Genomic DNA, 15581 nt, shown 5'->3' with positions numbered 1-15581 from the left:
GAAGATCAAGTCCGCTCCCTCTGCCAAGGAGAGTCACCTAGGGCAGGTGACACAGGAACATGTCCAGGTGGGTTTTGTCTCTCCAGACGGGGAGACTCCACAACCTCCCTCGGCAGCCTGTTCCAGTGTCTGCCACCCTCAATATAAAGAAGGGCTAGTTTTAGTATTTGGGTAGATCTTTTGGTCAAAGAAGGCTGGGTGACCCATTCCTTCACCCTGTTGATCCACTCTTTTATGGGTAATTACCACAGAAGAAACAATGTTGCTAAAATTACTCTTAGATCATAGTTAAATGAAGATAATTTAAAATAAAGACAGTGCCAAATGTTCTCATTTTTTTTCCTTTTCCTTTTTTCCCCAGAATATTACTGAGAGTATTCTAATGATTATCTTCTCTTAAAAAAATCCTCAGCTCACAATATATTGAGGTGGGGAAAAATAATTAGCATGAAATGTAAGTACTAAAATTAATTAAACAGATTGGATGAAATTCCTCTGTGCTGGGTAATATAACAATGGAACCTTATACCTAGGATATGGGTAGCTGCTCGTCTCTTTAGTCGTGTCTGTCTGGACATCTCATCAGGAGAAAACTCTTGCTTTATTTCAACACTTCGCCTGTGGTCTCTGATGGTATCAGGAAATGCTGAAACACAAGAAAATTGAAGGCAACAGTCTGTTAAAAAGACTAACATGTAAGTTTAAGGATTTATGATAGACTGGGTCTCCAAAAGCTGGGACGAGTCTCCCATAATTTTCCATGGTATCTTAAAAAAAAAGATACTGAACAAAAGTAAATTAAATATCATTTCCCTTGAGCTTTAATACTGTTAAGATTTATTAAAAATCATCAAGAGCTGAGAAGTATGCCTGTAGTTCCTTGATGGCATTTCTTAATTCCTGTATCTTCTAGAGCTCTCTAGTATTGGTAATGCTGAAGTCTGTATAAGAATAAAACTCCCTAAGTAACTGAAAAGAATTTTGACGAGTTAAGTCTTCCTACTTTCACTTCAGAGGTCTTCTGAAGGTCTTCACTTCTTTCTGTAGAAGACATAACCATGCTTTTAATGGACCCACTGCTACTTAATGTCTTGTGAAAGTTGTGGCCAAATAGAAAATTTAGGCAAAGTCCACATTTTCTAAAACTCCAGGGACTGTGATTATTTTAATTTCAGAATTGCTCTTCCATCCTGGTAAGGGGATATGGAGATCTTCTACATATCAGGGTCCATGGAGGACCTAATTATGTCCTCAGCTTTACTCAAGGTGATTGCCAAAACCAGATTTTCTGAAAGAATACTGCCCACGGAAATATATGGACAGGCTGGGAACTGCCTCAAAGAGGCTTTAAGTGTGGGATCAAAGGGACAATGTGGGGATTGAGGCCAGTAATCATTACAGGGATGAAGGTGGATCTAACATTCTCTCTTGCAGAAAAGAAGTGAGCGTCCTGAAAACAAGGAGCCAGGGAAAAAATGAATCCCAGGTTGGACAGAGACCCAAGACTGATTATGTGATTCTCTAGATTTTGAGGAATGACGGTGAACTCTTTTTTACCCCTGAGAAAGGTGTGAACTTGAATCACCCCAAGTATTTTGAGCAGCCTCCCTTTTCCACTCAGTAGCAATTTGAAGGGTTTTTTCTTTGAGGAAAAACCTCATAACTTAAATTGTGTATCTCTAAACATATATGATTTTATATGAACTGTTGAGCTTTACTATTGTTATTTTCATTTCTTCAGGATGAAGCTCTTACCAAATGGTTTGCTTGCAAAACTTGTCATTAAGCATAGTAGAATAAATAGCTATGGAAAAAGCGACCTTTGTGGTGTTTTACGTTTGCAGATCCTCTAAAACTTTATTTCATAATTCTTGGAACTGATGAAATATGCCAAGTCTTCCCCCCCAATTTAATTTTCTTGCTCTGCCAGTGTATTTGTAACTAGGTGGAATCATGTGTTATTTAAATAATGATTCCTGTCTGAAAGTAATTTCTGCCCTGTTTGTGGAAGAACTGTTCATGCAAAAACAAAACCTGTGGCAGCTTAGGATTTCTATTTGAAATCCTGAATGGAATAAAATGACTGGAAATAAAGCCTCAAAATATTGTGTGTTGTAATTCCTTGTTCTGTTCTAAACATAGAACTCTGAGTTATTAAAGGGTCCAAGTTCTGGCACAAATAGTTTTCTCCTTCCTTTTAATAATTGCCTCTGTTAACCAGACATAGTGACAACAAACTTTGATCCTTACAGTCGTACTCATAAATCTCGAGGCTGCATCCAGTCAAACCATTTCAGGACTGGTGAAAAGAAGTTGGTGCTTGCTAGATATATATGGATCTGGTATAAGAATACAAAAATACGAATGCATTTTGTGTTGTCTCTTGTGAAGGAAATTTGGAGTGCTAAACCCTGGAAGATTAATATTGTGGTTGCCTTCTTATCAACAGTACGTTAGAAAGCACCAATACTTTTTCAATAATGAGAACAGAATATGTCTAATAGTATGCAATTCCTGGTGCCAACATGCTTTATGTAACTATTTGCAGTAAACTATTTCTTCATAATAGATTGTATATTATATATATATATATATATATATATATATATATATATATATATAAACATGCATATATCAGAATGCTAGAAAAAATCACGTTTATATAGACTTCCCTAATTTTTCCTGGGACTTTTTTTTCTTCCTTCCCATCTGGGTTTAGAACTATATCTGAAATATTATCAAAGTAATAAAGGAAATGGCTAAAATTCCACTGAAGTAAGGTAAATATTATTTTTAAACATTGGATTAGAGTAGATCTAATCCAGCCTGCACAGTTATGGATTCAATGCTCTCCACAGCACTACACCTCAATTCCCAGAAAGAATGATTGTAAGCTGAAATATAATATTCTGCCAGGAAATCACTAGTTCCGAGTTATTAGATTCCAGCCCTGGTTGAGACTGAGCAAGGAGACAGCACAGGAAGTGTGGCTTAACATTTTTTAAATAATATACTTTCAAAGGTAGTGGAGATGATGGAGTGCAGCAACTAAACTGCAGGTGCAAAGAGACCCTCCTGTAAACTGTGATTATTTCTTCCCTTCCTGTTGAAAGTGTGAGCACAAGTACTTAATTTTGTTCTCTAATGTTTGGAATTGAAGTATTTATATTTCTTGCAGTTTGAAGTAACCATATCTATTTCTGCATGAATCCCTGTGTGTGGGATGCAGAATGTTATGTTCTCTTTGAGCAGAGCCCACAAAATTTCAATCTTCACCAAACAACTTCAGCCTAAATCAGAACCACGGCCCAAAAAGCCTCTAAGGCTACTGAGGTTGCTGTTTGATGGCATATTCTCAATGCTAAGAGCTTTACAATACTGGTTAAGAGGATCATATTGTCTACATGCATGAAGTAGATAATTCAAACCTGAAAACAAGTAGTCTATAATGTATCAGTTATGATTTATTTTCTTTTAAATCAAGGGAATACTGGTATTTTTCTTTTAATTAAGGAACATCTTTTGGAAAAAGCATCTGTTTAGTGAAGGCCAAGAAAAACATTCTTTAATGTTGCTCTTTCATCACGTGGGACCTGCAGTTCAGGTATTTCCTGTTCTTACTTTTTCTCAGTTGTGTTTCCCAGCAGATGACATCTATCCTATTTATTTTTCAACATAAATCCTAATTGATTATTCCTGGAACAATTCTGCCACTTACATTGGACTCCTCTCACAGATCAAATTCTGTAGTGGTCAGCCTTAACTAGAATATGACATATGACTGAAAGGCTGTTTACATGGAATTATAACCATTTTATTTCTGTTAAGTGAGAAGTGGGCAGCTATTCTAAAACTCCATAACACATTTTCTGTTGTAGCAAACATTTGCATTACTGGTTTTAGTAAGGATAAAGGACTGCCTCCACTATGAAGAAACAGATTCCTTTCTATGCTTTGACTACACAGGAAAGAAAAACAGTTATTCTTTTTTCCCTGTCTATAACAATGAGGTTATTGATGGAACCACGCTCTGGTGTTTAGGTAGCTCCAGGTAATGCTGTCAGGGAACAAGCAGGGTCCTCTTAGTGCTCACTCTTTCTCTTTTAATAACCATCCCTGAAGCTCTAATGATCATTATATGTACACAAATCAGAAGAATCTTAAATAGTATTGACTCTGGCAAGTGTCCTGTATTTCAGGCTTCCCTGAGATTTGCTATCCCAAGAAATTTGCTATCCTTGATGGCTACCTCCAGCCAAGTCTGTGACACTGATTGGTATTTTTAAAAAGGGTCATTCAAAGGTTTGGACTAAATTTGCATTTCAGTCCTTCTGGTAGATTGAAATGTAAGTAAAGATACTTGTAGTGTAAAGAACAAGTGTGTGAACTCACATAGTAAATTCAGAAGGAAAATATTTTCAAAAACCCAAATGAATCAAAAATACACATTTCTGTGATTTCCTTTCCTTTTGGTCATCAGTATTCTGTTCAAGGGGTCCAATAACATTTCACATCACAATAACCATCAATAGGGAAAATGGTAAAACGGTGACACAGTTCTAGTTCTAGTTCTATAGAAGAAGAATATATTTCTAACTAGTGTCTACATTTTTTCACTGGAATCTTCATCAGAAATTTCAGATTTAGTGAAGGAAAAATACTTTGCGGAAATTCTAATTTCTCTGAATGCTCATTTCAGAAAAACACGGAAAAAAACCCAGAGGTACAGTTTTCTTGTTGTTCAACAGAGTTTTTAATTAGAACAGCTGGATAAACTTTTTTTCTTAAGTTAATATTATGATATTAGAGGTATGAGATGCATCTCTGATGTAATCTTCATTAAATAATCATGTTGTTTTCCTCAGTAATAAAATTCATGCTAAAATATTTGGGCTTGCCAGTCAAAGCAGCAGAAAATAAAATAAGGAGCCTACAGAAAAACACAGGACTGTTTCATTTTTCTTGGATCTTGTGGAAGGATATTACTTCTAAAATTGCAGCTCTGCTACCTCATCTGTCAGGTTAATTTCACCAATGTTTTCCATCTCCTTCTGTAGAAAACCATTAAAATGATGGTGTTTAATAGGAGACCTCATTTTAGTGTACTGTTTATTTAAGACAATTGATGCAATGAAAGAATTTGGTTCTCTTTTTCAAAAGTTCCAGGATTTTCACTACCCAGATAGTGAAAATTTAGCCTTCCTAAAGTGACTTGTTAGTTGAGATTTTGGTTAATGTCATAAATATTCTTTAGATTCATAAATGTCATAATCTTGTAAATATTCTTGTTCATAAAACGGGTTGAAGTTTGTAGGCTGTTTATTTTCCTTCTATACTCATTTAACACAGGATACTGCCCCCCTACTATCTCCACCTCACTGAAATGGACAGAGCTATAAACAAAAATTTATTTACCATAAGCATTCTGCTTGTCTGTCCCCTTTATCAAGATTAAGAAAACACGAAAACATCGAAACAAGGGGCTGCCCGATCCCGAGCGCTGGCAGTGGCCCGGGATGGCTTGCCGGACCGAGGGCAGGGAGAAAGCCAGCGTCCCTCTGGCAGCCAGGACAGGCAGCAGCTGTCCTGCCAGCCCGCCTTTGGCTTGGCCCGCCTAGGGCCAAATGTGCCATCGTGTATTCCCTCAGGCTGCCTTCTGGTACGGAAGAAGCAGAAGACCTAGAAGACCTGATTGCTTGAATATTTTTACTGCTTGAATGTCATGTTTTGAGGCCGATGCACTCACCTGCCAGGTAAGAGAGCAGAGAGAGCCGGGCCGCTGCACCCGCGGAGCTGAGGGGCCTCTCCCGCGGTACCGCTGAGCGGACAGAAGGGTGTCCGTGCCCATAGGTGCGCCCAAACATTTTTTAACACTGCAGTGGCATTCTCACCTCTAATTTATAACAGCTGCACCCTTTAATTTGAAAAGAAAAATACGTATTTTATCCCGTAGGTCCTGGTAGTGTTTGTTTGCCAACTCCCTGGCTAGCCCGTGCCGTGCCTTCCCACCCGGGTCCCGGCTCTCGTTGCCCCGGGCCCTCCGCGGAGCCGCAGCTCCGGACCCGCCTCCGGGGACGCGGGTGGGGGCGCAGCCGCGGCGGGACAGCAGAGGGCGCCCGCGCAGCGCCCGCCGCGGGGCTCTGCGGCCTCCGCGTCCTGGGAACCGCGCAGCCCATACCGGCCCTGGAATCCCCGCTTCCCCCTGTCCTGGGAACCCCATAGCCCATACCGGCCCTGGAATCCCCGCTTCCCGCTGTCCTGGGAACCCTATAGCCCATACCGGCCCTGGAATCCCCGCTTCCCGCTGTCCTGGGAACCCCATAGCCCATACCGGCCCTGGAATCCCCGCTTCCCCCTGTCCTGGGAACCGCGCAGCCCATCCCGGCCCTGGAATCCCCGCTGCTCCACAGCCTCCGCCCCGCGCGCGGGAGGTACCGCTTGCACGGGCACCGCTTGCACGGGCGGCTCAGGGGGACGTTCAGACGTTCCGCCCGTGGAACCTCGCCAGGGGTGGCTCTCGGCGCAGGTAACTTGGAGAGCGCTGTACAAAGTAGCCCGGGCACCTTTCCTCTGGCTGCCCGGCCAGGTATAAAATGGGAAACAGCTGAGGGGAAACCACCTTTTCAGGTCTTCATTCCTGATATAATAGGTTTAAAATATTTCAAGTGTAAATTTCAAAAGGTAGGAGGAAAAAAAATGTCCTGTCTATGCACAGGAGGATCCAGACAGAGATATGCTTTTGCCTCAATACGTTTATTTAAGTGCATACCTAGACTTAGAATTTTAAAAATGGTACCCATATTAGCTTGTATCAGAACCCATATCAGAACAATATATATATTGGTGTTGAGAGGTTCTCCTGTGTGTTTACTAGTACTAAAATATTGCTTTATTTAGAGGTTTGCTAGTTTATAGAGTAGAGCAAGTCACAATATGACATCTTCAAGGTCTTGGATCTGAAGTGAAAGAATCTCAAGGGCAGTAACAAATATTCTGTCAAATACAAGAAGTTGACTTTCCAGTACTATACTTTTCTTTTTAAATACCATTTTCTCTAGCAATGGTCTACATAACAATCATGGGAGATTTTGAAGAAAAAAAGACATGGTTTTTAATCTTTAAAAACATTTGTTTGCTTCTGGGCAGGGTTAGGTCTGACTGGGAATAATGTCTTCCGTTTTGGAAATAGAGATATGTGAGGTTTGTTATTGAGACATTAGAAGGAGAGAGGGAGATCTTGTGGTCTGAAACAACTTCCAGGGCTCTAATTCCACATCCTCTGCAATATTTACAATGCAAATAATTTATATGTAATCTGGCTTTACTCAGTGGAGCTCCTCCTGATCTGTACACTGCAGTAGAAATCATAAACAGATATTCCACATCTGTTTCTGGTTTTGAACATGGGAAAAAAGGAATCGAAGCCCAACATCTAAGTCTCAGTCCATACATTTTAATATTCTAAATGAGACATATCTCCAGTAGGATGAGTTGCCTGCTGTGGATGTGTGTTAGTTAATTAATTAGCACCATTTGCAGACACTTTTTAATTGCACAGCACAAGAAGTACAGAGCTATTAGTCACTTCAAAGTACCTCCACTTAGCAGTGCTTTTCTGTCTTTCCTCAGTTTTAAAACCCATGTGTTTTTTTTGTGGTTCTGTCTTAGATGCAGTAAAGCTGCAGCACTGGCATTGAGACATACCATAGCAGGGTTTGTGGCCTTTTCCAATGACTAGGTTATATCTTGGTTATAGTTCTAGATGTTAATATATAGAATAAATGATAGGCCCTGAAGTAAAGCCCTGTAAACACTGAGCATTGAGCAGACCATGACATCGTAATTAGCCAGATGGGCAAGGTTCCAGAGCTTGCTGTTGTCACCAGGACCTTCTGTAATTGCAGCTTTGTCCATGGTATCTTCCTGCTTCACTTTTTTCTCTTTATAGTTCAGAGAACCAGTTAACATTTTTAGTAGAAAACCGTTTGCTGGTAGGGGAATAAAATCTGACAGCTAAAAATTGTAACTATCAACATTGTTATTTTACAGAGCCTAAATTGTTATCTGCATCAAATGTACTTGACTGAATATGACAGTTCTGTCAACAGGGGATTAATACCTAGCAGAGTTTTTTTGTGTCAATCCTGCTTATTCTTACACAGAAGCCAAGGGTGGCAGAGAAGGTAATTCAGGGCGTTTTAGTTGTTTCAGAAGCTGAACAATTCCCTTTGCAAAGAGGTGATTGTATCTGGAAAGTATTTCAGATGTAGTATGCTCCCTGCCTCAAGCACAGTAAGAATTGTGTTCATTTACTGCATTAAATGGAAAAGAGAGATGGGGCATATCTGGAGTGGTGGACTTGCTGAGTTGAAAGAGTAATTTTGGGACTTTAGGCCTCTCAGAGCAGTTCTGTTGCTGGATGTTGGCTCCCTGCATCTGGCCTTTAAGAAGCCCATCCAAACAACTGTGCTTGTGATGAAGACACTTTCAGAGGTAATAAATAATTACTTCTGAAATAAGGGATAAGTAATGAGGTACGTATATATGTGTTTAACTTCAAGATAGGATTTGGGTCTTCATTCAGACGGAAGGAGTCACTGAATGCAGTCACAGAATGTCCTGATTTGGAAGGGATCCACAATGTTCACCGAGTCGAGCTTCTGGCCCTGTACAGGAGAACCCCAAGAATCTCACCATGTGCCTGAGAGCATTCTCCAAATGCTTCTTGGACTCTGGCAGGCTGGTGCTGTGACCACGTTCCTCAAGGACTCTCCCAGTGCACAGCCACCCTCTGGGTGGAGAACTTTTGCCTAATATCCAATCTAAATCTCCCCTGACAGAGATTCATAACATTTCCTCAAATCTTATGGGTTTTATGATTTTAATGATTTTGTATTTTATTTTTATTCTTTATGACTTCTAGCTATTATGTGTCTTTCTGTAATTCAGTTATTTGTTCAGTGCTTCTAAATTAAGTTCCTAACTTTAGAGAGAACTTCATAGAAAATTTACGATTTCTTAAAAACTTTTGCCCTTTTCCTATACTTTCAAACTACAAGAAACACATTGAATGCTCTGTAGTGGTATTTTTAATTCATTACTTGTTTTTAAAAACTTTTAGCAATGAAATCTGTGAGCAAGTGGGACACTGGATCTTCTCAGGAGGTTTGTGCTTAAGTACCTTTGAATGTTAAAATATAGTGAAGACTAAAGTTTTGTAATCTTGAAGTGGAGTTGTGTGGAGCATCTCTAAAAAGAATTATGTACTTTTGGAAATATTGCTGATTCCAGTGCTATGTTCCTCATATAAATCCAAGGCACCTTACCATAGTTTGTAATCTTAGCAATAGTGACAATAGCTTTTGAAGCAGACATACTCTTAGAGTTGTTTTACCACAACAAATTAAGATTTCTTGCTTTCCTCCTCCATCTACATCCACGTTACATGGCACAAAGTAATCTTTTAAATGATAAATACATATAAAAGGAAGAAAAAAATATCCAAGATTTAGCAATCAGATTTTTTAATTAACTCTGCTTTATTCATTCATGCACAGGCACAGTTTGCCATTTACTGTAAAGATTGATTCAAACCATGATGTTTTTCTTCTGTCTTCAAAATTTATGCCAATTTAGTTTTGTTACAGGAAAACACATACTCCAATTGTCTTGTTCGAATACCAAGCACTGTGCCAAAACCAGGGACATGCTGAGGAACTCCCTTTCTCCTCAGGCTTTAGTGGTTTGTATTAAATGAAATCTGGATTCACAGCTATTCCACTGAGGTTTTTCAAAACCTTTCTTAAAATCATCTTTTGCCATTTTTGCTTTTGTTGACCTGATGCTCTAAAATTATAGAGTTTGCCAGGGCTCTTACTACTTAAATTAGTGTCTAAATTATCACAGTATCACGCCTTTCTAAAGTATAGTACTATAATTATGGTGCCAGATTACATTAATCTGTGATTTATGATGAACAAGTAGTAAACATTGCATCACTTTGTGATGTATGTGTAACTGCATTTCTCTGCTCTGCAAAATACCATTCCATTGTTATCGGTATTTTCTGTGGTGCACAGAAAATCAACTTGTCCTTCATTCATTCATTTAATCCATTCACTGTAATTTGAGGCAGCAGTCCCAACCTAAAAAACAACCCCTGATGTTGCAAAAAGTTACTTTAATTTTAAGTTTTATTCCCATGTGGTTGATTGCATGTGGAAAAAAAAAAAGTAGTAGTATAAACACAGAACATATGATATTTGCTTTTTTTTCAACACACCTACTGCTGATTTACCCCATCCTAGTTTTGTGGGTTTGGCATGATAAAGGCAGTATTGAATTTGTGCAAACTCCTTTGAGAAGTGAGACACAAGCTCTTGTGGCAATAGCCATATTTTTTTCTGCAGACATTGAAGCAGAGGGCTGGATGTGACCAGAAGAGGGATTTTAAGGAAATCTTCAACATACCAGTGGATCATTGATATAAACTCCTGTTTTGTTTCATCCCATTGTGTGAATGTAAAGGTCTGAGTTGCTACTGTACAGAACTCTCAAAACACTGAATCACCTGCCACAAAGCTCCTTCCTCTGTCTGATACTTAGCAGTATCTCATGACCAGGCTGCAGATTTGGTGAAATGTGGGTTCTTTCTTTCCTTATTAGTAGTGACAGCTGGAGTGGGTGTTCCTACCTTGTGAAGAAATCCTGCTGGAGAGGCCAGCATAATCCTAATCCAAGGAGGGCTGTGTCTCCCTTGTGTTACCTCTACTTATTTTTACAGGATCAAGCCTTACAAGTGTTGTTGGGTTTTTTTTAAGAAAGGACTTCATTTTAGAAACAAAAGTATTTTGTTCCTTTGATGAATCAAAGAGATGTTTTAACCTACAAAAATGAGTAAAGGACAATTCAATTTATCATCTCCAAAAGTATTACAGAATAAAAGTTATTTCATTTATTATAGAATTGTCTCTGGCTATCACCATGATACCATGACTAGTCTTTTTTCTTCATTTTACACATTGATAAAAAAATTAATGTGATTTTGAAAAAATCAAGCAACAATTTTTATGATTCATCTTTAAAATTCATACCTCTAGACCAGTATGTTAAAAATGATACTTTACAGTTTGAGTTTCATATTCTCTGTACTAGGAAAATGAGAGTAGATATGGTTTATGATAACCAGACAGATAAAATCTGTGAAGTGATTCACTGTGAAGTGATTCCCCAAGTTTGCCTGGAATTTAATTTATCTGCAGTTTTTATCCAGTAGGGGTTATGATACTTAAAATGCTGAGGGCTTGAAGATTGATGTTCACTAGACAACCAAATATCTTCTCTGTTGAAGAGGTTTGCACATAATCCTCACATTTTTCTTATTGAAAGAAAGACTTGTAGTCCAATCTAAAGGTGTCAGTGTTAAATTAACTAAATTTTCTTGGTATAAAATTATGATTAAATCAAGGACTGGGGTGTTTCTCCACTGATTAGGAAATACTTCCCCCCCTCCCTAACTAAATAAATATATAAATTCATTTTTTGAGGGAAAATAATTTCAAAGGAAGAAAAAATTTGTTCAGTGGTATAGGAAAAACTTTCTAGTGGATTTATTCAAGTCAGACTTCTAGGGACTAGGAAAATGGCAGGGGATATGTGTTTTTTTTTTTTTTTTTTTATTCTGAGTGCGTGCTTTCCTTTGCACAGTAAGTAAAAGAGATTTTTTGCCAATTTCTTATTTCATAACTGTGTACCTTCACTTTTTTAAATACTAATTGGGAAATGCAACATTTAGGAAGAATTGAGCCAGTTTGTTTTCCTAGTCCTTAATATTTTTTTCACCTTAATTTTTTTTTTCACTTTAATTTCAAATCAACTCAAATTTGGATTTTTCTGTTCAATTCTGCAGCTAAATTGACAACTTAGTTATTTGCAGCTTCACAATTACTCTTAACATTTTTTTCCCCAGAGGCTCTTGGGTTTAAAACTTTTTTGCTGTGTTCAAGCCTATATTTCTAGCAAGTTTTGTAGTGGCTTCGTGTGTGATATTACAGCTGTGCCCCTTGAGGTGATAGTCTTTAATGCTGAATTTGCTTTTATAAAATTAGCAAAATGACAATTTTATTATTAATAAGCCTTCATATTAAATAACATGATGTTCTACTTGTCCTCAAGATGCATCATAATTGATTCTTTCTAAGCATAGGTACATATTAATTGCGTCTCACAGTGCATTGGTAAGCTTATTAATAAGGCCAAATCTTAACATCAGAAACCTCCCTGCAATTTAGAGGGGCTTGTCTTGTTTCCTGGTTAAGGGCCAACCTTTTACTTCTATGAGGGCACCTTTGCCCTTTTGAAATTAGACTATGGCTTTGCACATTAGACAGTAATCTCAGTTAGGAATTCTGGCAAGAGTTTTCTGAAAATCCAGGTGCACAGTATCCCCAGCATTCCCCATGTTTGTATTGGCAGCCACAGGCTCAAACAATTCCAGCAACTAAGTGAGGCATGCATGCCCTTCCCTTCCTGAGACCATGTTGGCTATCCTTGATTCAAGAAGTAGTTTACTGGCTGTTCTACCATTTTCTCTTTTCCAAGGCTTTCCCCAAAACTGGTGCAAAGCTGCAGGAATAAGTCTATAGTTTCCTGATCAATAGGTCCTAAAAATGACCTTATTTTGATTTGACACACTTTCAGTTCTTTTCAGCCTGAATTCCTTTAGTTTCTTTCTTTTGAGTTGCAAAAGCCAGAATTTTATATCAAACTTTCTTTAGGGTTAACATTTGTCAGGATTTACTACCTGTAGCTGAGAAATCTAGAGAGCTTCAATGCAATCATCTGGTCCAAAGGAGTGGTGAAGGGAACACAGATTAAACAAGAGGTTTTATCATTGGATGATGAAACAAACCTAGTAGAACAACACAAATTCCTAGATCTTGTAATGACATTGGTGCTTCTTCAGAAGCCTGCATGTCTCAGATCATAAAATCTGCCAGTTTCTTGCTCTGTTGAAATCTGTGGGCTTTCGCTTTTATAATTGAATAATACTTGAAGCTGAAAAGATTTTTAGATAAAACACCATTTAGAAGAGAGGCAGTAATAGCATCTTTGACTCATCCCTCTTTCATGTTTGTTCATCATAAAAGAAATCATAAACCTTGTAAAGCTCATTTGACTAAACTAAAAATTGAAATTAATATTTTGTGGAAATAAATGTGGTAAAAAGGTAGAGGTTTGCTAAGCAATTAATGTAGAAGGATGTTCAACCTGTCATTTTCTTCTCCAGTAATTTTGCAAATAATTATCTTTTTAAACTTTTATAAACCACTCTTTTACTAAAAAAAGCCCAAACAAAGAAAAGATTGCATATTATAAATTTTGAGTTGCTCTTTGGAGACTAGAGTATTTTCTTAAAAATGTGCTTTTAACTCTCTGTATCAAATCTTAGTAGTAATCTTTCTCCTTAGCTGTTGTTTCTTGAAGCATGTTTGATGCATGATGAACTTCAAGGAAAAGAACAGAATTATGAACTCTTTCTGCAAAATTGCTAAAAGAAATTCTGAACATTCTGAGCATTTTGCTGTTAATTCTATGTTTCTTGAATGATATTTTGAAATAGAAGAATAATTGTTAGTGTTTGATATGCAATATTCACTAAAATTAAAAAAAATTGACAACAATAACAAAACCCCCAAGAAAACAGATTGGAAAAACAGTTTAAAATTTTGCAGAGTAGAAGATCTTTCTTTTCATAATTTTTCTGATAAATTGAATTAAAGCTCACAGTTGCTTTGCATATTATTCACACAAGGCCATTTTTGGCCATATGGTGTTGCCAAGTAATAGAGATCCACATTTCATTTTTTAGCTCTGGGCTGCCAAATTATATAAGGAAATGTTTGCCCTCAGTGTTGTTTTTTCTAAATTATTTGGAGTGCTGTGTTTCAGTCTCCTTTGGGTCTATTAATTTTACAGAGGTTCTGTATTCTGTCCCTTCTGTTAATCTTCCAATAACAACAAATGTCTTACATCCAAAAATCTTTTCTTCAGTTGAAGCAGATAGATCACTCAAATCCTTGATTCCCATTACCCTTCACACAACCTATGCCTGCATTTTCCTGCCAGGAAAAAACCTTTTAGGAATCTGTTTTCCCCATGCTCTCTACCTTCATCCTTGATTGGTTTTCCTTCTTTGACTCACTTTTTCCGCACTCTCTTACAGTGATATAATACTTACATGCACAACAAAAAAGGATACCAAAACTTACAGTGACCCAGATGACTGTTAAGAAAGGAGTCTGAACTGGAAGATTTAAAAATGCTCTTTTTCTGTCAAGAGAAAGCTGGTAACTTTCCATGGAGTCTTTTAGAAGTGAATAAGAAGTTCTGTTATGTTGTAGTTACTGAAGTGGGGTCGTGAAAGGTGGTCTGCCTTTAAATGAAGAAGCAGAGATCAGCTGGCCTGACAAGTCCTCATTTTCAGAAGTAAAATGCTGTGTAAATCAGTTATGGAAATATGAGGTTTAATATACCTTGTCCAAATTAGCTCTTTCCTGCACACACTTAACTAAATATTTTGCTGTGTTTAAGTAGCTGCAAGTATATACTGAATGGAAGAGATCACAATATTAAGTTACACAGAGCCATCACACATGGTGACATGAGGGATGTTATTAATTTCTATTTTTTGAGAAAGAGGAATGATGCCAGAGTAAAGATTCCTGAGCTGCAGTTAGTGACTGAGAAAATAATTTGGCTATTGTGTTTAAAGGGCTTATTTCACAGCATTTTTCACTTAATGATCCCAGTTTCCAGAAGAAACCCATGCAGCTCTGGGACTTCAGGACATATGGGATCTGCATCGTTGTTGCTGAGTCCCACTTCTGTTTTAAAAGGCAGCAAGATAAACAGACATGTGACAGGGGTTTGACTTATGTCATGCCACAAATGTCCCAGGCTTAAGGTAGAGTAATATCTGTGTTAATTTAAGCATCACAACAATGTAAACAATGGTATGTGTGACTAACAGTGGAGCTTTGTTGAGAATATTTGTACCAATTACATTATGAATGATGGAATTTCAGGCACGTGTTTGGATTACCTATCCATTTCAGTCGTTTCCTGTTGTTGATTCTTTCTAGCAGTAATTTTTTCCAATTACAGGAACCGTTAGGGTTTTTTTTCCTGGAGACACTAGGCCTTTAGTATAGGTAGGAAAAGAGTCTGGATGGTTTACATAGCCATATCCTCAAAGGGGCTGCTGCATAGGGTATCTTTCAAAGCTTAGCAGAGTGCATACCACAGCTAGAGGATGTAGAACATCTCAAGGGTCCCTGTGGCTGTTTAACTCTTTGAAATAAATGGTTCCCTCCAGCATGAGAAGGAAAAAAACCCACTTTGGCTTTCAAAGCTGTGCAAACACATTCGTCCAAATAACGCTGATCAATTATGTAAAAAATTGGGACATTTTAGGAGCAATATGCAAATGAAGGGAAAGAGGCACAGTTACTTTATTTAGTGATCATTTTTTGCTTAGATGAACAATATACTAGGAAAAATCAGCTGCTAAAAGAGATACT

At 37.8% G+C, this 15581-nt stretch overlaps 1 protein-coding gene and 1 long non-coding RNA gene across 7 annotated transcripts in view; one reads left to right on the top strand and one right to left on the bottom strand.

Moving 5' to 3' along the window:
• LOC143694363 (uncharacterized) overlaps positions 1–6495 on the bottom strand; it is a 46759-nt gene extending 40264 nt beyond the window's left edge. For 3 of the 6 annotated variants that reach the window (XR_013182807.1, XR_013182806.1, XM_077180352.1), the window contains exons 1-3: positions 6179–6245; positions 5747–5914; positions 530–646 (exon numbers count right to left, since the gene is read on the bottom strand). Coding sequence is in view for 1 of the 6 variants with exons in the window: in XM_077180352.1 (XP_077036467.1) it covers positions 530–646; positions 5747–5864 (235 nt within the window). In the remaining 5 variants the exon portion in view is untranslated. Of the gene's footprint in view, positions 1–529; positions 647–5746; positions 6146–6178; positions 6269–6331 lie in introns of those variants that run through there. The other 3 variants (XR_013182804.1, XR_013182805.1, XR_013182803.1) reach the window with 3 other exon arrangements.
• Positions 5404–15581, top strand: part of LOC143694364 (uncharacterized) — a 147590-nt gene continuing 137412 nt past the window's right edge. Inside the window, exon 1 of the long non-coding RNA XR_013182808.1 lies at positions 5404–5753. This is a non-coding gene — a long non-coding RNA (uncharacterized LOC143694364). The remainder of the gene's footprint in view (positions 5754–15581) is intronic.

Source organism: Agelaius phoeniceus, chromosome 6 (genome assembly GCF_051311805.1).
Source record: "Agelaius phoeniceus isolate bAgePho1 chromosome 6, bAgePho1.hap1, whole genome shotgun sequence".
NCBI classification, from domain to species: Eukaryota; Metazoa; Chordata; class Aves; order Passeriformes; family Icteridae; genus Agelaius; species Agelaius phoeniceus.
Note: the sequence above shows the minus strand (reverse complement) of the source record. Positions and strands in the feature narration are given on the sequence as shown.